This window comes from Falco biarmicus, chromosome 10, assembly GCF_023638135.1.
Source record: "Falco biarmicus isolate bFalBia1 chromosome 10, bFalBia1.pri, whole genome shotgun sequence".
In the NCBI taxonomy this organism is placed as follows: Eukaryota; Metazoa; Chordata; class Aves; order Falconiformes; family Falconidae; genus Falco; species Falco biarmicus.
This window is the reverse complement of record NC_079297.1, coordinates 18,613,120-18,632,402: the sequence shown is the minus strand read 5'-3', so window position 1 is coordinate 18,632,402 and position 19,283 is coordinate 18,613,120. Positions and strand designations below refer to the sequence as shown.

General features: G+C 63.3%; 2 protein-coding genes across 4 annotated transcripts in view; one reads left to right on the top strand and one right to left on the bottom strand.

Moving 5' to 3' along the window:
* Positions 1-1,820: 1,820 nt before the first annotated feature.
* PLEKHG3 (pleckstrin homology and RhoGEF domain containing G3) lies at positions 1,821-8,740 on the bottom strand. Its single transcript, XM_056353565.1, has 16 exons — positions 8,130-8,740; positions 7,930-8,030; positions 7,769-7,838; positions 7,642-7,688; positions 7,424-7,574; positions 6,597-6,731; positions 6,324-6,506; positions 5,824-5,916; positions 5,663-5,749; positions 5,510-5,543; positions 5,319-5,426; positions 5,105-5,179; positions 4,912-4,950; positions 4,777-4,784; positions 4,478-4,663; positions 1,821-4,073 (listed from the first exon to the last, which is right to left on the bottom strand). The coding sequence occupies exons 1-16, from the start codon at positions 8,469-8,471 to the stop codon at positions 2,445-2,447; spliced, it is 3,288 nt and encodes a 1,095-aa protein (XP_056209540.1). The 5' UTR covers positions 8,472-8,740; the 3' UTR covers positions 1,821-2,444.
* Positions 8,741-13,155: 4,415 nt separating this feature from the next.
* Positions 13,156-19,283, top strand: part of NUP160 (nucleoporin 160) — a 28,763-nt gene continuing 22,635 nt past the window's right edge. For 2 of the 3 annotated variants that reach the window (XM_056353444.1, XM_056353443.1), the window contains exons 1-6: positions 13,160-13,398; positions 13,602-13,812; positions 16,383-16,605; positions 16,851-16,929; positions 17,771-17,885; positions 18,629-18,787. In XM_056353444.1, coding sequence (XP_056209419.1) covers positions 13,196-13,398; positions 13,602-13,812; positions 16,383-16,605; positions 16,851-16,929; positions 17,771-17,885; positions 18,629-18,787 — 990 coding nt within the window. In that variant the 5' untranslated portion in view covers positions 13,160-13,195. Of the gene's footprint in view, positions 13,399-13,601; positions 13,813-16,382; positions 16,606-16,850; positions 16,930-17,770; positions 17,886-18,628; positions 18,788-19,283 lie in introns of all 3 variants that reach the window. The other variant, XM_056353445.1, reaches the window with a different exon arrangement.

The following is a 19,283-nucleotide window of genomic DNA, read 5'->3' as shown; positions in this document are numbered from 1 at the left end:
TGCTGTGGTGGCAGGTCGTGGAGCACACGGTACTGCGTGCTGCGGGGTGGCCAGCTCGCCTTCTTCAAGGATGCCAAGAGCCGGGCGCTGGGGCTGCCCTGCCACGGCGAGGAGCCCCTGGGGCTGCGGGATGCCCTCTGTGAGGTGGCCACTGGCTACAAGAAGAAGAAGCACGTCTTCAAACTCAGGTAGGGCGCCAGGCTGGCACAGCACACTGCGGCATGGCACATCACGGAGGTGGCACGCATCTCACTGGCACCTGCGCTCTGTCCCCAGGCTCAGTAACGGCAGCGAGTGGCTTTTCCATGGCAAGGATGAGGTGAGGGGTGTCCTGGAGGGACACGGGGTGACTGGTGGTGCCTGGGGGGACACAGTGGGGTTGGAGATGCCCAGGGGACACGGGGGTGGCCAGAGATGCCCAGGGGACAAGGGGATGGCCAGAAATGTCCAAGGGGACAGAGGGTGGCTGGTGGTACCCAGGGGACACCAGGGTGGCCAGAGGTGCCCAGGGGGTACCAGTAGTGCCAGCGGACACACTAGGTGACCTGTAGTGCTCAGTGCCACACAGGGTGGCTGGCAGTGCCCACGGGGCCGCCAGGGGTGCCATGAGGACATGGTGAAGGGCAGGCAGTGCCTGGGGTGCTATGGGGGGCTGGGGAGGATGTGGGGCATCTGGCATCACGCTGGGGGCCACAGGAAGGTGATGGGGGGCCAGGGGAGCTCCCCCTGAGCCCATGCCCGTGCCCACAGGAGGAGCTGCAGGCCTGGCTGCAGGGGCTGAGCACAGCAATAACCGAGTGCCGGAGCAGCCGGGGGAAGGCGCAGAGCCTGCCCCTGCCCCCTGCCCCGGCACCCCCCGAGCCTCCCCTGCCCCGCAAGGACAAGGAGAAACGGTTCAGCTTCTTCCCAAAAAAGAAATAACCCCCCCGGGGTGGGGTTGGGCACCCTGCACCCCAGGGACCTGTCTCACCAGCGGTGCCCACTGCCATGTGTGCGTAGGGACCTGTATGTGCATGTCTCTATACGTACAGCCAGGGCTATAGGGGCAGCTGCCTGGCATCATGCGCGTGCAGGAGCCGTACAGCCCCGCTGTGGGCACCCCTCACCTCTGTGAGCACACGCGTGGGCCCACATCATGTATACGTGTAGCGGCACATATACGAACGGGCACAGCCCATGTGCGTTGAACACGTGCCTGTGTGCACATGTGTATATATATATATTTGTATTTATATATACATACATTTCCATGCTTAAGGGTATGCACACACCCATGTGGAGGTGAACACACATGTATATGTACGTCCCTGTGGGCGCCCTCCGTGCACACGTCTGTGTGGATGGGCCCCTCCAGGCGTGTGCACCCAGGGGTGCCCCCTTGCACAGGGGTGCACAGCAGCCCCGTGCACACACATGTCCCTGCACGCACACGTGTGCACACGTGTGTCCCTGCATGCAGGTGCACCCACCCCTCCATGCGCACGGCCACACGCGTGCATGCCCCCCACCCGGCACCCAGCACCCACACATGGTGCTGTTGTGGGTCCCCCCCGCCCTCCCCAAGCCATAACGTGCCCCACCCCCCCCAGCAGCACGTGGGTGCAGAGGGGGCACTCCTGGCCCCCACAGGCACCAACCAAAGAGCATCAGCATGTGGGCACGGGGGGGCACCGCTTGCCCCCTCCCCCCTCCCACAGCCACCACCCTGTGCCCCTGCCGCACTGCTGGGGGGGGGGGGCGGGGGGCACCCCTGCACCCCGCGGCCGGGCTAAGCCACCCTGGGGGGAGTGCAGGCGACCAGAGAGGAACTTTTGGTTCGGTTTGGTTTTTGTTTTTTTTCTAATAAAGATGTGAAAGCGAGCTGGGTGCAGTGCTGGGTGCTGGGGTGTGTGTGTGGGGTGCCCCTGCTCCTGGGCACGTTGGAGGTTCATGAGGTGGCCCTTCTCCTGTGGGCTGGTGGGCCATGGGGTGGCCCTTCTTCCAGGTAGGTTGGAGGTCCCCAGGGTGCTGCTCCTCCTGAGAGAGCTGGGGGATCCATGGGGTGCCCCTGCTCTGGGGCAGGTTGAGGGTCCCCAGGGTGCTCCTTCTCCCAGGTGAGCTGGAGGTCCATGGGGTGCCCCTGCTCCTGGGCGGGTTGAAGGTCCCAAGGGTGCTCCTTCTCCTGGGCAGGCTGGGTGTCCATAGGGTGCCCCTTTTTCCAGGTAGGTTGGAAGTCTACAAGGTGCTCCTTCTGAGTGAGCTGGGGGTCCATGGGTGCCTCTGCTTCTAGGCGAGCTGGGAGACTATGGGATGCCCCTTCTTCCAGGTAGGTTGGAGGTCCGCAGGGTGCTCCTCCTCTCAAGTGAGCTGGGGGTCCACGGGTGCCCCTTCTTCCAGGTAGGTTGGTCCACAGGGTGCTCTTTCTTCTGGGGGTCTGTGGGACACCCCTTCTCCCTGTCACCCACCTAGCTGGCGGCATCAAGGGTCTGAAATTTCTGCCGCAGGTCCCTGACGAGGCCGTGGCGGGGGGGCTCAGGGGTGTCGAGGGGCTCGGGGCAGCGCCGCCGGTACTCCTCAGAGGCCTGGTAGGCTTTGCAGCGCTCCACCACTGCCTTCAAGCAGATCTTCTCCCGGGTGGTGGGCGAGCGGATCTGCACATAGGTGGGCGGCTCAGCAGGCGCTGGCAGCTGCTCCAGCACCAGCACCCGCTGCCCGGGACCCAGGGGAGCCTCCGCTGCCACCCACAGCGCCCCGTCACTGCTGTGCCGTGCCGGCGCTGGCTCAGGGGTGCTGGGACCCCCGCCTGCCTCGGCGCTCCGGCTCCGGCCGCTGCCTCGCTCCTTCTCGGCTGGCCGGCCGCCCCGGCACGGCCCGTCAGGTGCCGAGCGGCTGCGGCTCACCGGTGGGGGCCGTGGGGCACCAAAACGGGCACGAAGCTCCCGCACATCAGGCCAGGTGAAGGGCTCGGTATTGCCAGGGCTGGAGGGACTGCGGGGGACACCCGGGGAGGGGGCCACCGCCAGCCCCCCATGGCGTGGCACAACCACCGAGGGGGTGCCGGTGCACAGGTCCCCCTCCTCTGGCTGTGCTGGGGGGCATCGGGCACCGGCACGGCGGCTCTTGATGCGGAGGCTGTACTGCCGTGCCAGCTGGTACACCTTGGTGCCAGGGTGCGGGGGGGTCAGCAGCAGCCTCGGCGGTGGCCCAGCCGGCAGCCCCTCACCCCCGGTGCCCAGGTCGTCCTCCTCCAGGATGAGCAGCGGCTCAGGGGGCTGTGGCTCAAGGGGCTGCAGCCCGTTCTCCTGGCACGGCTCTTCTGGCGATGCCTCGGGCCCCTCTGGCGCTGGCTGGGTGGGGGGCTCAGAGGCTGCCGGGGGCCGGGGGAGGCCGTTGAGGCGGCAGATGGAGCTTCGCACCAGTCCCTTAGGGATGAAGGAGAGGCTCTCGCGGCGGCGCACGCTGAAGCTGGCGTCCTGGTGCTCGGCGTGCCCGTAGTAGCTCTTAATCTTGTCAAGGAGCAGGCGGTCCCGGCTGGAGAGTAGTGACTCCCGACGGGCTCCGGCCAGGGGCTCGGGTGAAGGGACGGTGCTGCAGGACCCCCCAGGCTCCCCGGCCTCGAGTGGGGGGGCACCATCCAGGCTGAGCGCGCTGCCGCTGCGGCTGGCCGGCCGCCCCTCCAGCGCCAGGCTGCTGCGGCGGGAGAAGCTGCTGCCACCACCGAAGCGCTCTGCGATGACGCTGGCCTGGTCCAGCACCGAGGGGGGCAGGATGCTGCTGGCAGCTCCTTCTTCCTCCTCCTCCTCCTCCTCCTCACTGCTCAGCCCCTGCAAATCCTCTGCAGCACGCTCCGGCTCCCTCTCCCCGCCAGGCAGCACCGGTGCCGGGGTCCCCGCCGAGGAGGGGGCTTCAGGTGCCCCTGGCCCCTCGGGGTGCTCCCTGGTGCTGCTGGCCTGCGGAGGGGCAGGCAGGTGGGTGCTGGGTCCCTCGGGACTCCCCGGCAGAAGCTGCAGGGCTGCACTGACCTTCTCGCAGCTCCCTGGCCCCCAGCTGCTTGGCCGCTTGGGTCCCTCCAGCGCTAGTGGGTGCCCCCCAGCCTGGGCAAGAGCAAGCGGGGGGTGTCATGGGCTGGGGGGGCACCCGGCTGCTCGAAGCAGGACTGCTGCTGGAGGTAAGCCCCAGCCAAACTCATGGCTGAGGACACCACAGCGTTCCCAGGAGCAACATGGGGTACCCCAGGAGTGATGCAGGGTGTTCTGGGAGCAATATGGGGGTGCCCCAGAAGTGATGCAGCCTCCCCTCCGAGTAACATGGGGTGCCCAGAAATGATGCTGGGTGCCCTGGGAGTGACATGGGGTGCCCCAGAAGTAACAGGGTGCCCTGCAAGCAACATGAGGTACCCTAGGAATGATGCTGGGTGCCCCAGGAGTGATGGGAGATGCCCAGGGTAGCACTACGCAGTAGGTACCCTCTGTGGGGTTTGGGGGGCTGGGGTGGGTACCTGCTCCTCCTGCGGCTCTGGCAGGTCCACAGCACCAGGCAGCTCCTCCTGGCATTCCTTGTCTAAAGCCTCTTCTTCGTCTTCCTCCTCCTCTTCCTCCTCCACCACACCTTCAGTCACTGCCCAGGCTCTGGGGTGCTGGGGGGGCTCCCCCGCCTCCAGGAGAGCCCCGTCGCTGTCAGCGTGCTACTCGGGGGTGAGTGTCAGGCTCAGGGTCCTGTTCTCTCTACTCCTGGCAAGTAGCGTGCCAGGGCTAGGGGGGCCCGGGCACCCCAACCCACCCTGTGCCCCAGCATTACCTTCAGCCCTGCCAGAAAAGCAGAAAAAAGAGAGAAAAGTAGAGGTTGGGGGGGCAGCGGCACCCCAGAGTGCCTCCCCCAGCCCTCGGACCTCCTCTGCCCACCCCACCGGTGCCAGCAGCCGTGCCAGCTCACCTTGCTCACCCAGCTGCCGCAGGATCTCTTTGGCAGGCTCTGCAGGGAGAAGTTGGGCATCCAAATCAGGTGATGGTAGCGTCCCCCAGCCCCCCCATCACTCATGTCTCCCAGCCCACCTATCCCCAACCCCACCAGTATCCCCAGCCCCCCCACCCTGGCTGGGGTCCTCACTCCCTGCATGCATCTGCACCTGACTGCCTGCGCCCCGTGTGCCCGTGCAGCCGGTCTGGCAGTGTCTCCGCACGGTCCCGGTGCTGGAAGGGCTCTGCGGGCACAGGGACACCCATCAGCACGAGCACCCAGTGCCCACCACCCCGACGGGCATCGGTGCGACCCAGCCATGGTGTCACCCCGGGGCAGGGTCGGCAGCGGTGGTGGGGACGCTGGGGACGTGCGGCTCTCACCGGACTGCCGGCGGCCCTGGCGCAGCTCAGCAGCGGGGTCAGCCAGGGGCTGGCAGGACCAGCTCTTCTTCAGGCGCTCGGGGCTGCAGCGGGGAAGGCGTGGGGGGTCTGCAGGGACAAGGGGTGATGCTGGGGGCTGGGGGGGACAGGCGAGGGCAGGGAGGGGACCGTGGGGCGGCAGTGGCACTCACAGAACAAGTCCATCTCCAGGATGGCTTCCTTAGCCTGGGGGGGAAGGAGGACGGAGAGAAACAAGGGGTGAAGCTGGGGTGCAGCTGCCCCCTCCTTGCTATGCTGGGGGGGGCCCTGGTGCCAGCACAGCACCCATCCCGCTCTGCCCTCACCTTCTGGGGGATGATGGCGTGATGGTTCTCCAGGATGAGCCGCTTGATGTGATGGGTCCACACGCGTTTCTCCTCCACATTTTTGGCCTGGGGCAGGACAGGGAGGGTGGTGGGGTTGGGCAGGGGTTCCCCAGGGTGACCCCCACCCTGTGCCCCCCTACCTGCAGGCTGTGCTGCTGCTTGCCATGCTTGTAGTGAGCCAGGCTGAAGCAAAGCGAGTCCCGTGTGCTCTCGATCAGCATCAGCGAGGAGCACTGAAGGCAGAGGCCATCAGCCCTCCATCCCCAGCACCCCCCAGACCCCTTCCCAGCACCCACCGGGCTCCCCATCCTCAGCACCCACCCTGGTACCCCCCCCATCCCCAGCACCCACCAGGGTCCCCATCCCTCCCCAGCATGCTGCAGTCTCCCCCATCCCCAGCACACCCTGGACACCCATTCTGACACCTATTTGGCTCATCATCCTTAGCACCCACCCTGGTCCATTCCATCCCCAGCACCCACTGAGCTCCCCATTCCTTGCACGCACCCTGGTCCCCTCCATCCCCAACACACTCCGGACCCCCATCCTAGCACTAACCCTGGTCCCCCCCATCCCTGGCACCCATCAGACTCCCCCATCCCCAGCACCCACCCTGGTCCTCTCCATGCCCAGCACCCACCGGGATGTGGCTCTTGTAGACATAGTGGTCACCACGGCGCTTGGTGATGAGGAGGGTCTTGTCAAAGAGGAAGACAGCGCGCTCGTGGCGCACCCGCTGCACCCGAAAGGTGCCCTCCAGCACCAGCTCCCCGTAGCTGGTCAGGTCCGGTCCCTTCCAGCCCAGCAGAAGCGACTGGATCTCCTGCGTGAGTGCCCCGGGATGGGTGCATCAGGACACCCACCACCACGGTGGTGCCCACCCAGTGCCACCCACAACACTGCTGGTGCCCACCTGCTGGCGGATGGCGTGTTCGTGCTTGCGCTTCATGTCGTTGATGTACCAGGCGACACAGGTCATGGTGTCAATGGCCTCCAGCACCACCTCGTAGTCGTCCCCTGACTTGTGCTCAAAGTGCTTGGCGATCTCCTGCCAGCAAAGGACGCGGCATCGGGGGAGATGTGGTGGTGTGCCATACCAGGGGGCTAGGCTGTGCCAGGTGCCCGTGCCATGCCAGGTGTGTGCGCTGTGCCAGGGAAATGTGCCATGCTGGGTGCCCATGCCATGCCAGGGAACCAGGCTGTGCCAGGGAAATGTGCCACGCCAAGCACCCATGCCACGCTGGGGAACCAGGCTGTGCCAGAGAAGGGTGCTGTGCCATGCCAGGGGACCAGGCTGTGCCAGGGAAATGTGCTGTGCCAGGTACCTGGACTTTGCCAGGGAACATGCTGTGCTGGGGAACCAAGCTGTGCCAAGCGCCTGTGCCACATCAGCTGCCTAAACTGTGCCAGGAACTCCTGCTCTGCCACTTCCCCATGCCACGCCACACACCTGGCCTGTGCCAGGCACCTATGCCCTGCCGGGTGCCCATGCCAGACCAGGCACCCAGACTGCGCCATATGCCATGCCATGCACCCACCGCACACCAGGCGCCAGTACCCTGCCGGGTGCCCACGCCATGCCATGTCCCCGTGCCACACCAGGCACTCACACCACACCAGGCACCGGTACCCTGCCGGGTGCCCACGCCATGCCATGTCCCCGTGCCACACCAGGCACTCACACCACACCAGGCACCGGTACCCTGCTGGGTGCCCATGCCGCGCCACATGCCGGCTCACCTGGAGCAGCAGGTGGTACTTGAGGATCCTCTGGACGGGCTTGAGCAGGTAGGCACCGAGGGGCAGCGCGTGCCGCAGCCGCTCCTGGCACTCACGGAGGAACCGGGCCTGGGGCTTGCTCCTCATGCACTCGGCCAGCGCCGCCACCGAGCTGCGGGCAGGGAGCGGGATCAGCCCCCTGCCCAGCCCCCTGCCCAGCCAGGCCCCTCCCAACTCACCTGGGGTAGTTGTTGCAGTACTGGGTGTAGATGGCAAACTCCTGGCTCTGCGGGCAGGGGGAGCACGGTGAGAGCCTGGCACGGCCCTGTGCCCCCCGCCAGTGCCCCCCGCCATGCCCACCCTTACCCGGGTGACGAAGCAGACAGCCACGGCCACGGGGTCATTGGCGCAGCTCTCCAGGTTTTGCAGCAGGGTGCTAGGGGGGACAGAGGGGATGGGATGACAACAGCCCCCCCAGCTGTGGGACTGGCTGTGCCCCCCCCACCCGCGGCACAGGGAGCACCCACCTGCTGAGCTCGTAAATGTCCTCGATGTTGCCGAAAAGCGCGCTGACCTGCTCCGGCCGCAGCACTGGCTCCTCCGCATCGATAATCTTGCCCAGGTAACCCTGCCGGGCACCCATGGGTGGTGGCGGCACTGGTGCAACCAGCCAGGCCACCCCCAAACCCCATCTGAGGGGTGTCCCGTGTCCCTCCCCAGCACTCACCTCCACGATGCTGCGCAGGTCACGGGCGTAGGTGCGCTCCGACTCCACAATCTCCAGCACCACCCGCCCCAGGTAGCTGGGCTCGGCCCCGGGGCCACCAAAAGGTGCCAGGGGGTGCCCGCCACGGCCACCCGGCCACCCCCCGGGGGAAGCATTGTTGTTGCTGTTGCACAGCCCCTCAGCCCATGGCTCAGCCCTGCCGCCAGACGGCTCCTCCATGGCGTGGCCGGGCTCCAGCACCGGGCTCAGAGTAGGGTGCTGCAGGCAGGCGGGCACCGGCATGCCGGCATCCCTCAGCACTGGTGGGGTGCAGGATGGGTCTGGGAGGGGGGAGAGCAGCATGGTTAGGGGGGTGTGGAGACCCCCCTGCAAAGAGCCCCCGAGGTTGACCTGATGGCCAAACACTTCAGGCCAGGGTGGTGCCAGCACCCCTCAACCCCAAAAATCCCCGGCTACGGAACAGCCGAGGCAGGATACAGCCTGGCCGGATCCTGGCACAGCCCAACAAGGCCTCCCACCCGCCAGGGCCCTGAGAATTAGGGGTTCACCCCCTCCCTTGCCCCAGAGCCAGGTGATGCACTCCAGGAGCCAGAGACCATGCTCCAGGAGGAAGAGGCTCCCCGGTGGGACCAACGCCATCGCCATGCCGAGCCCCCACCCGCTGGCACCCCCGCTGTGCGTCACTGCCGCGCCTGTGGGACACCTTCCTGGTGAGCTGAGCGCTGGCCCGCCCTTCCGGACCACCGGTGCCACCGGCTACTCCCCTACGGCACCAGTATCCTCCTGTGCCACCGAAACCGTGCGGTGCCACCGATCCAGCTGGGGCACCCAAAAACCAGCTGCCAGCAGCAAAGCGTGCCAGAGCGGCGGCAAGGGCTCACCGCTGCGCTGTTTGGCAGAGGGACAGTTTGCAGCAGGGCACCGAGCCCGCTCACCCCAGCAGGTGGGTGGCCCCAGGGACAGTGACCTTCAGCCCGGCCACGTGCCGGCGGCGGGGCTGCCCGAGCCCCCCGGCACCACCGGGGGGGTGCCAGTATTGAACCGGTCAGGCCGGTTCCCGCCGGCTCCTCCCTGCACCCGCCATGCCGCATGGCTGCGATCCCGCCGCCGCCCTCCCCACAGCTTTCCCATGCAAGCCAGGAGCCCCCCAAATACCCACCATGGTGCCGCCCCCAGCCCCACATCCCCAGACTGTGCTGCAGCCCAGGCATCCCTGTTGCTGGCACAGCTGGCTCTGCCATGGGGCACCCCCTCGGCATCCTGGCTCTGAGTGATTTGGGGAGCAGCCCGCCCAGACCCCGAATCCTTCAGCCTTGCCCTGGCCCCAGGGTCATGTTGGCCAGGGGAGACCCGGCCCCGTGGACACCCTGGCACTGGGTGGGGGGCACCCAGCCCCATGGACAGCCCATCCTGCCGGGGCCACTGAGGCCAGCAGACCCCCAGCATCCACACCCGGCAGGGTCCGATCCCCGCCCCCACCCATGTCCCTTCCAGGGGACAAGAGGGGACACCCGGGTGGCACCGTGGGGGGCACACAGGGCACAGCTACCCCACGCCTGCTACGGGGGGACGGTGGCCCAGTGCCCGCGCTGGCTCCCCCACGTGATGCCCGGCCAGGGATTTGCGGCCACCTCGGCTCGTCCCCGCAGGCCGCCCCCGGCCACCCTAATCCGCTCAGCGCGCCGGGATTACTGCGCCGGCCCCACGTCACAGGGACCGTGGCCACTCGCCTGGGCCACCGCCAGCCCACCCGGCTGGGGGCTTTATTCTCTTACCCCCCAGCACCGCCGCGGTGGGCACGCTGCTAGCCAGAGCCCCCCCGGCTCCCACTTGCCGCCTTCTCCCGGGGGGGGGAGGGGGATTAGCCTTGACCTTCACCCCTGCCGGGACAGGATGCTGCCCCCAACCCCGGGGGCTGCCAGAACCCCGGGGCACCCCCAGCCTTGCTGCTGGGGACAGGAGAGACCCCCGGGGTGCCGAGCTGTATGTGGCCCATGGGTGCTGCTGGCAGCACAGGCAAGGAAGGACACCAGGAGGCTGCCGGCTGGCCCCGGCATGGGGGGACCCCAAAACTCCCCAGCAGGGGAAACTGCAGCAGGGGCCAGTGCTGTGCCGAGCCGCCGGTGCCGGTGCTCGCGGGGTGAGGTTTTCTCCCCGCCGCGGGATTGCCGGCCCTGTTGCACATTCCTGCGCGGGAGCCGGGGCGTGAGGCTCAGCCCACGGTGCTTTCCCAGGGCCCTGGCACGGCACGGCACAGCACAGCACGGCACGGCACGCCGGGAGACGAGGGTGGGCAGGCCGGGGGTGCAGGGTCGGGCAGCCGGCCGAGCAGGGCTGGAGGAGGCCAGCCTGGCGGAGCCATATAAGGGAAGGCAGTTCACCATTTCCAGGCATTTTCCAGGATCGCAGCGGCCTTGGGAGCGGGGAAGGTCGCTGCCGGCTCCAGCCCAGCTGCCATGGCTCGGCGCGGCCGTCGCTCCTGGCCCCGGCTGGCACCGCCGGTGCCCGGCAGGCACAGCCTGGGTGCTGGCACTCCTGCCCGCAGCATCGCGGTGCCGCAGGCGGTGCGGCACGACAGGGGTCCCCATGCCACAGCAGTGAGACCCCCACACACCACGGCAGCTGTGACGCCATGCCCGGGTGGGACTGGAGCCCGAGCCCACGGTGCAGAGTGCCCAGAACACGGTGGCATCAAGCCCGCAGGGCTGCCAAAGCCTCTTAGTGTCCCGCGCCCATGGCGTCCCGTGTGGCCAGCAGCCACCTAATCCCACCGGAGGGGTGCAAGGCACCCCGCTCCACATGCGACTCGGGGTCCCGGTGTGGTACCCCCGTCCCAGCTGCCAGTGCACGCACAGGGGTCACCATCGTGCCCTGCACCCCTCAGCTGGGCCTGGGGTCCTCCCCAGCCCCATGGCTGCCTGTACCGGGTGTCTCCCAGGACCCCCGGTCCCCTGCCCTCCCTGGGCACCCACAGCCCTGCCCCATGGCTCACCAGGGCCCTCCACCCCTATGGCCCCTCCAGCACCCAGAGCTCCTGCCCCACTGGGACCCATGGCTGTGGGCACCCCAGCACCCAGAGCTCCCACCCCGTGGGCACCCAGAGCTCCTGCCCCACCGAGACACATGGTGCCAGCCCCACCGGCACCCACACTGCTGGGCACCCTGGGACCCACGGCTCCCTGTCCCACTGGCACCCACAGCACTGGGCACTCCAGGCCCCGTGGCTCCCTGTCCCAGAGACCCACGGCTCCTGCTCCACTGAGACCCATGGCTCCCGCCCCACTGGGATGCAGTGGCTCCTGCCCCACCGGGACCCACGGCTCCTGCCCCACTGGGATGCAGTGATTCCTGCCCCACGGGGATCCACAGCTTCTGCCCCACCAGGATCCACGGCTCCTGCCCCACCGGGATCCATGGCTCCTGCTCCACTGGGACCCGCGGCACCCCCATGATCCACAGCGCCTGCTCCGCCGGGACCCCCGGCTCCCACCCCACCAGGACCCCCGGTGCCGGGCACCCCCGGGGACCGACACCTCCCGCTCCACCGGGACCCCCGGTGCCGGGCACCCCCGGCTCCCGCTCCACCGGGACCCCCGGGGCTCGGCAGCCCCCGCCCCCCCGGCCGCCCCCCCCGCTGCCCCGGGCCGCACTCACCGCGCGCCGCCGCCCCGGCCCGGCCGTGCCCGCAGGAAGCGGCGGGAGCGCCCCGGGGGCGGGGACTGCGCCCGCCCCGCCCGGCCCGGCGGCGGCTCCGGCCCCGGCATCACCCCCGCCCCGCCCGCCGCCCGCACGGCGGACAGTCCCGGTCTGGTTCCTGTACGGTCCCGTACTGTCCAGGCCCGGTCCCAGTACAGGCCCGGTACAGCCTCAGTACAGTCCCGGTACAGTCCAGGCATGATCCCAGCACAGTCCCAGTATGGTTCCCATACAGTCCCGGTACTGTCCTGGTATTATCCCAGCACAGTCCAGGCATCATCCCAGTAGAGTCCTGGTATGGTCCCAGCACAGTCCCAGCCGGATCCTGGCAATGTCCCTGCACGCACCGAGGCGCAGTGTGGGGGGACACCACGCCCACTGGGCCACCCCATGGGACCCCAGCCCAGGGGGACACGGTCACCAAGGGGCAGAGCCCGCAGGTGCTGCCAGCCATGGGGCAGATGTGGGGCACCACCAGCGGGACCCCCTTGGGGCCAGGGCAGCGCAGGTGCCAGGGGCAGGGGGATGCACCTGGGACCCCCATCCCTGCCCTTCCCAGCGTGGCCCAGCTCAGCATGGCACGGCACCGCTGTGCCACCGGCCCCAGCTCCTGGGGGTGCTGCAGCACCCAGGGTGCTCCAACCCCCGCGATGGAGCAGGGGGTAGGCAGAGCCCCCGGCCCAGGCGCAGCACCCCAGCGCCCCATGGCACGCACCGCCAGCATGGGGCTGTCCTGCCGCGGCCTCGTGCTGCCGGAGCAGGGCTCCCGCTCAAAGGCAGGATTGTTTGGGGCCAGCACGGCGTGCCCGGCCGGGCCCCCGGCACCACATGGCATCGGGGGGCACCGTGCGCACCGTGCTGGCATGGCCGGGCTGGGGGGGCAGAGGGGTCCCCGCCGCCCTCGCTGGGACACCGGCACGTGCTCTGCCAGCAGCCTGGCCCCTCGTGCCTGACACGCCGCGCCGGCGGCAGCTGGGGGGGGGGGGGGGGGGGGGGGGGGGGCGCTGCTCCGGCCTCCCGAACCCAGATCCGGTGCCCTGGAGATGCCCCTCTCCCCCCCCTTCCCAGGCCCACCCCCTATATCCCCTCCCCATACCCCATCCCCGGGACACCCCATATCCCCTCCACACACCCCATCCTTGGACCACCTCCCTTTCCCCTCGCCCCCCAGATCTTTCTTCCACAAACCTCCTCTGCAAACCCTCTCCCCAAAGCCCCCTTCCCCAGACCCCCTGCCCCCAGACCCCCCGTGCTGCCCCCCCGCCCGCCCACCAGGGGGCGCAGCAGCACGCCCCGCCCCTCCCCGGCACCCCCCGCGCCTCCCTTCCCGTGATGCCCCGTGCGGCCGAGGCGGGAAGGCAGGCGGCAAGATGGCGGCGGGCTTGACGGAGCGGAGCTGCCTGGAGCTGAGCGCGGCGGCTCGGGGCCCACCGCGGCGGCCTCAGGAGGTGGCTTTTAGTCCCCCGGGGACGCTTCCGCTCCCAGCCGGTCGCTATGGGGACAGCGCGGGTGGTTTCTGCTACCAGGAGAGCGCGCAGCTCGCCGCCGCCACCAGGAACCGCTTCGTGCGGTGGTGAGTACGGGCCCGGGGGCAGGCCCAGTCCCAGGCCCGGCCCCAGGCCTGCCCCGGCCCCCGCCCCTTCCGCGGCTGGGCCTGGCCCCGGGCCCGGCTGGGGCCCTTCTCTTTGTGCCGGCTTCACTCCCCTCCTGCTGGGGCCCACCTCTCCCCCCACCCGTGCCCGCCGTCCTCACGCCTTCCCCGGTCTCTTCCCTCAGGACCACATCGGGAGACACGGTGGAGCTGGTGGAGGAATCTCTGGACGTTAACTTGCTACACAATGCCGTACGCCTCCGCATCCAGGGCTGCCCGTTTCTGCCGGGCGGTGTGCACCTCTGCGAGGTGCAGAGCCACTTGGTCATCCTGCTGATCACCGGGCAGACGGTGCATCGCCTGCTCCTGCCGCATCCTGCCCGCATGTACCGCAGCGTGAGTACTGGCATGGCCTGCTGCCTGCCTCTGTCAGCCACCTGCCTCGGTCCTGCCCCAGCCCTCAGCAGAGCCAAGTGCATTTCGAAATAGCAAAAGCCTTGGCGTGCTTCTCAGCACAAAGTACTGCTTCCCACCCATACCACTTTTGGCTGTGACAATTATTTTGGTCGTGACATAGTTAATTTTGGCCATGATGGAGTTAATTTTCACTGTAGTAGCTTGTGTGGTGCCAGGTTTTGAATTTGTGACCAAAAGAGTGTTGATAATGTGCTAGTAATTTAGCTTTTGCTGAAAGCAGCCTTCAAGGCCTTCTGTTTCTCACTCTGTCCCCCATGTGAATAGATTTGGGGGTGTGCAGTGGTTTGGGAGGGGGCACGACTGGGCAGATGACTTGAACTAACCAAAGGGATGTTGCTTGCTGAATAATATCATTCTCAGCAATAAAAGGGAAAAGAGGGTTTCAGGGGCAGTTAGCCACCTTTTGCTGGGGAGCGGGCTGGGTGTTGGTCTATCTAGCCTTTGCGTCCCTGGTTTTGTTTTCTTCTGTCTTCTCCTTGTCCTTCACTTATTAAGTGATTATTTTGGTTTTTTTACTTTAACCTTGCAAGTTTTCTTGCTTTTATTCTTCCATTCCTCTTCCCCCATCCCACTTGTGGGGGGAGTGAGCATGTGGCTGTGTGCTGCTTTGCTGCCCAGCAGGATTAAACCCCAACACTGTCTTGTTGCAGGGCTTCACATAAACCCTGTCACCACAGTTGTGCCCATCACGTGTGGGCTGGCTGTAGAAATGCTGGAGGTGAGCTGCTGATAGGTATGAAGCTCGGTGTTTCCTGAGCCCTTTCCAATTGGGCTGGATTTTTTTCCCTGCTGAGCAGACTGTATACTGCTTTTGACCGGAATGGAGTTGGTTTTCTTTGCAGCTGCTCACATGGCACTGTGTGGTGGATTTGTCACCGCAGCAGAGTTGGGGACACACCACTGCTTGAGCTGTCACCGAGCAGTGCGTGCATGGCATTGTCGGCTCATCTGTCACCAAGCAGTGTGTGCATGGCATTGTCGGCTCATCTGATTCTCATGCTGCCCCCCAAAATGAGCTGGCTGGGGGTGGGCAGGAGGCTGGGAAGGGGCACAGCCCACCCTGGCCAAGGGGATGGTCCCTGTGCCATACATGATAGTGTTCAGCGACACGGAGGGGAGGGAATTGGGGCAGGCGACCGTTGCTTGGTGCCCGGCTGGGCATCACACTGCTTGGAGGAGGTGGTGAGGGACTGCCTTGGCATTGCTGGGTCTGGGTTTATTTTCTTCTCCTTCCTCTTTCCTTCACTTACATGACCATCTTTGTCTTGACCCCCGAGTTTTTGCTGCACTTATTCTCCTGTGCTCTGCTGAGGCCTGCAGCTGATGACAGTTACCTGCCAGCTGGATCAGTCCATCACGACTGATCCGATTCATAGCTCTGTGGTGGGGATTTGTACCCTCGACTGGAACCCTCCTGTGTGTCCAGAGGCACAAAGCTGGAGCATATCAGGCTCTCTTGAGCTGTGTGGAAACTCTCTGCTTTAGTTACTCTCCAAACTTTTCTAGTTAAATTTCTTTGTAGGTGTTATAAACTGCTGAACTCCCAAGGCCTCTGATTCTTGGCCAGATAGAGCAGGTGTGTTCATCCGCATGGGGTAGTGGAAGTGAAAACTACTGGGGAAAAGAGTCAAATAAGAAAAACAAGCTGGAAATCTCTGGCTTTGTTTGGGACTGAATGTACTCAGACCACATGCTGGGGAGGCAGAGGCTGTAGGCATTGGATTCGCAGCGTTTGCCCCAAAGCTGAGTGTTTCAGATTGGTGATTAGGGCTCTAATTTTGTTGAAACTTGGTGACATAACCTGAAATGAGGCTCAGAGGTTGGAGGTGACTCTGCTGGAGGTCCTGGGGGCCCAGCCCTGTGACAATGGGGACAAATTACACTTTGAAGGTAGCAACTGAGTGCTTCAGAGGAAAGGCTGGCTGTGTTTGTAACTTGCCCTCTGTACATAGCAAGGTATAGGATATTTTATCTCATGTGGAAGATGGATCCTATGCAAAATTTACATCACGTTTACCTGTTTGCTGTGACTTTTTCTCTCATGTCTGCTTCTGGTGTGTCTTGTCAGGTGCCTTTCCTCGCTTGGAGAGCTTATCTCTTGCTTTTACAGTTCCAGACAGCTTTGCCAAGGGATGATGCTGTGCTACTGCAGAGCTGTTTTTCGCGGAACTCATTACCAGCATTTTGCTCTGAGCTGTTTCAAAGCAGCTGATGGACTGCAGAGCTCCTTTGGGAGCGTTATAGTGTATGAGGGAGAGAGCGAGCAAGTATTCTGCTAGAAAATGGCAGGTTTTGAAATCCCTTGCATATCTGCTTGTAAAGGGTTAACAGTAAAGGAAACGGGAGTGGTAGTGATGAAAGTCCTTAACAGAAAAAAATCCTTGTTATCAAGTAGCAGTGTGGCCATTGCCATTCCACAGGTGTCTGGTTGTTTTCTCTGTGCCTTGTGTATGTGTGCTCAGGATTTGTACTCTGCCGTTTCCCTCCAGGACCTGATAACAGAGAGCCAAATGCAGTCCGTGTTTACAGATATCAGCAAAATCAACTTCAGAGATCCTTCCAATTACTATGTGATTCCCAGCGTGCCAGGCCTGGCATCTAATTCTGTCGCCTCAGCGGCGTGGCTTAGCAGTGAGGGGGAGGCTCTCTTCGCTCTGCCCTCTGCTTCAGGAGGGATCTTCGTCCTTAAGCTGCCTCCTCACGATGCACCTGGTAAGGAGCGGGAACAGGCTGCCTCCTCGCATCCGCCTCTGTGAAACACTGCTCAGTGTAGCATCCCCTCTCCCAGCTTTGAACTTCTGTTGATTTTGATTTTTTACGTGTCTTAACATATTTCTCCACATACATACAAGCAAAAGCTTTCCTACATCATGCCTGTGAAGCCCCTTGCTGGTGGCAGTGAATATTTTGTTAACGGGTACTCAACATGTTTCTTAATACCACTTTTATTTTGAAAGGAACAGTTTCGGTTGTGGAATTAAAACAGAGCTCGGTGGTGCAGCGTTTCCTTACTGGTTGGATGCCAACTGCCATCAGGTTAGTGTCTGGTGATGAATAAGTGGAAATAATTTTGTCTTTTTCGATTCCCTCACCTAGAGTTTCTAGCTGAACTCAAAGGCAGGCAAGTCAGCATCTATAAATACTCTGCCAAAAAAAGTTAACTGGGTCACAGGAGCTATCGCAGTACGGAAGTTGGGACTTGAATGCTGGATTACTTCATCTTAATGGGGTCCTGCTGATTCTGTATGTCTGTGTCTCTGAACATGTTATATCTAGTAATTGGCCTCCAAGGATTTGCCCAGGATATGGCTTGCAGCCAGCGCAGATTAAGGATTACAACAGTTGTATGTTCTTGCCCTTGCTCTGAAATGTCAGGCTGGTTCCTGACCGGCAGAGGTTACGTGTGGGTGACACGGATGCTCTGTGTGCAAGCTGGGCTCAGTGTTGGATTGTAATTGTTATGATGTTTCCGACAGCACAAACAGATTTAGGGACTGTGACTCGGAAATGGGAGCGGGTCTCCTGGTGCCATGAATGACTTTTGACCATCAGTGGTGCAGTGCTTGGGGCTGGTCGGATCCTTACCTCCCTCCATGTCCTTCGCCCGCATTCTGCATGTGCTAGGCTGGGGCTGGGGAAGCCAGGGTTGTGTTTTGGCTCTGCCAAAGCAGGTGAAAAACTGGCTGTTACCGGTGTGGTGGGCTCCTCTGCACCTCGGATGCTGACCAACACAGTCCTGAAACGCGCACTCTCCTCCTGGTCTCACACCACTGATTTATTTGGTTTTAGACACAGTGTGATAGAAACCCTGTGCCATGGATTTATGTGCTAGCCTTGATTTTCTTTTAAGCTGTTGAAATAAGCTCTGTATTTTCAGAGGTGACTGTGGCCCATCAGACCTGCCTATCAGCCTCTCTGTTCACTGCCTAGATCACGATGCCTTTCTCTTTGCACTCTGCCAGGACCATAAACTTCGGATGTGGTCCTATAAGGTGAGTGAAGCCTGGGTTCAGGGGGGCAGTGTCTTCCGTCACTGCTCAGGCGATAGTCTGAGGCTTAAGGGACAAAGGCTTGATCTGCCATCAAATTGTCACTACAACCTCTGCACGCTGGGATTCAGGGCAGTTTGTGAGAACTGTTGTGGCGTGTGTTTGTAGCTGTGTTTGGAGAGCGAGTGGGTTTTCCTCTGCAGCAAAGCCTTGTCCGTAGGGTAAGAGGCAGTATTAGGTTATTTACAAACATACTGGAGCGTTCAGGAGGGCAGACAGGAGTGCTTCAAGGGCCGAGGAGGCACACCAAATGGATATTCTACTGCTTTAGCAGTAATAAGAGCTTCTTTGTGACATGGCTTCTTGTCAACAAGAAGTTAATAAAAGCCTCTGCTTGCTGCATGCCACTTGCTCCAAATATCAGTGCCAAAGCTAATCGACCAGGGCAACTGCTTTCACGGCTCATCTGCACTGGAATGCGTGCGTGCGTTATGGCAGGGAGGGGAAGCTTTATCCTCCGTGCTTGGACTCTGAAAGCCCATGTGCTTGGTGGGAGAGGGCACAGGTGAGATGAGAAGAGCTAAACAGTGGTTTAGGTGCGCACACATATGGATGCTTTATGTGCATCCTTTAGAAGAAGATCTGGGTAGCCTTTGGCCAGGAAGGGAAGGATGAGGGAGAAGCGTGGTTTTTTCAGTCCTGCATCTTTCCTGTGCTGTTTTCCTGAAATCTTTTATTTTGTGTAGGACCAAATGTGCCTGATGGTTGCAGATCTGCTGGAGTTTGTGCCGGTCAGCAGGGACCTGCGGCTTGCAGCTGGGACTGGGCACCGACTGCGACTGGCCTTCTCCCAGTCCCTGGGGCTTTACCTCGGTGTGTACATGCACGCACCCAAGCGAGGGCAGGTATGGAGGGACAGGGCTTCCTCGCTGTGAATGCATCTTTCTTGGGCTGCATGGAAAATACGTTGTTCCTCCTGGCATCTGGGTCTGTAAGGCAAGAAATAGGGAAAAGCTTCATGGCTGGTCCTCTGGGGAGAGCAGTACTTTCTGAATAAACATCTTTGCTCTCAAAACACTGCAGGATACATGTGCCCTCACCCTGGGAGTGGAATTCTCTGTGTGACTAAGCTGATCTGTGAGCACTTGTTCACCTCTTGTTCCAGTAGGATCCCGAAAGCACATATGTGCCGTGGGAAAAGGAAAGGTCTGAAAGGAGCTAAAAGCCTGGAAATACTGATAGTACGTGTGTGTCAGGCTCCTGGGAGCGTGCACATGCGTCGCTGCCTTGCCAGACGTTGACTTCTTTAGAACTTCTGCTTTTTGCAGTGAATAATAAATTTAGCAGGACAGGAATGACGGCACAGAGTAGTCTCATCTGTTGGACAGCTTACTCTTTGCA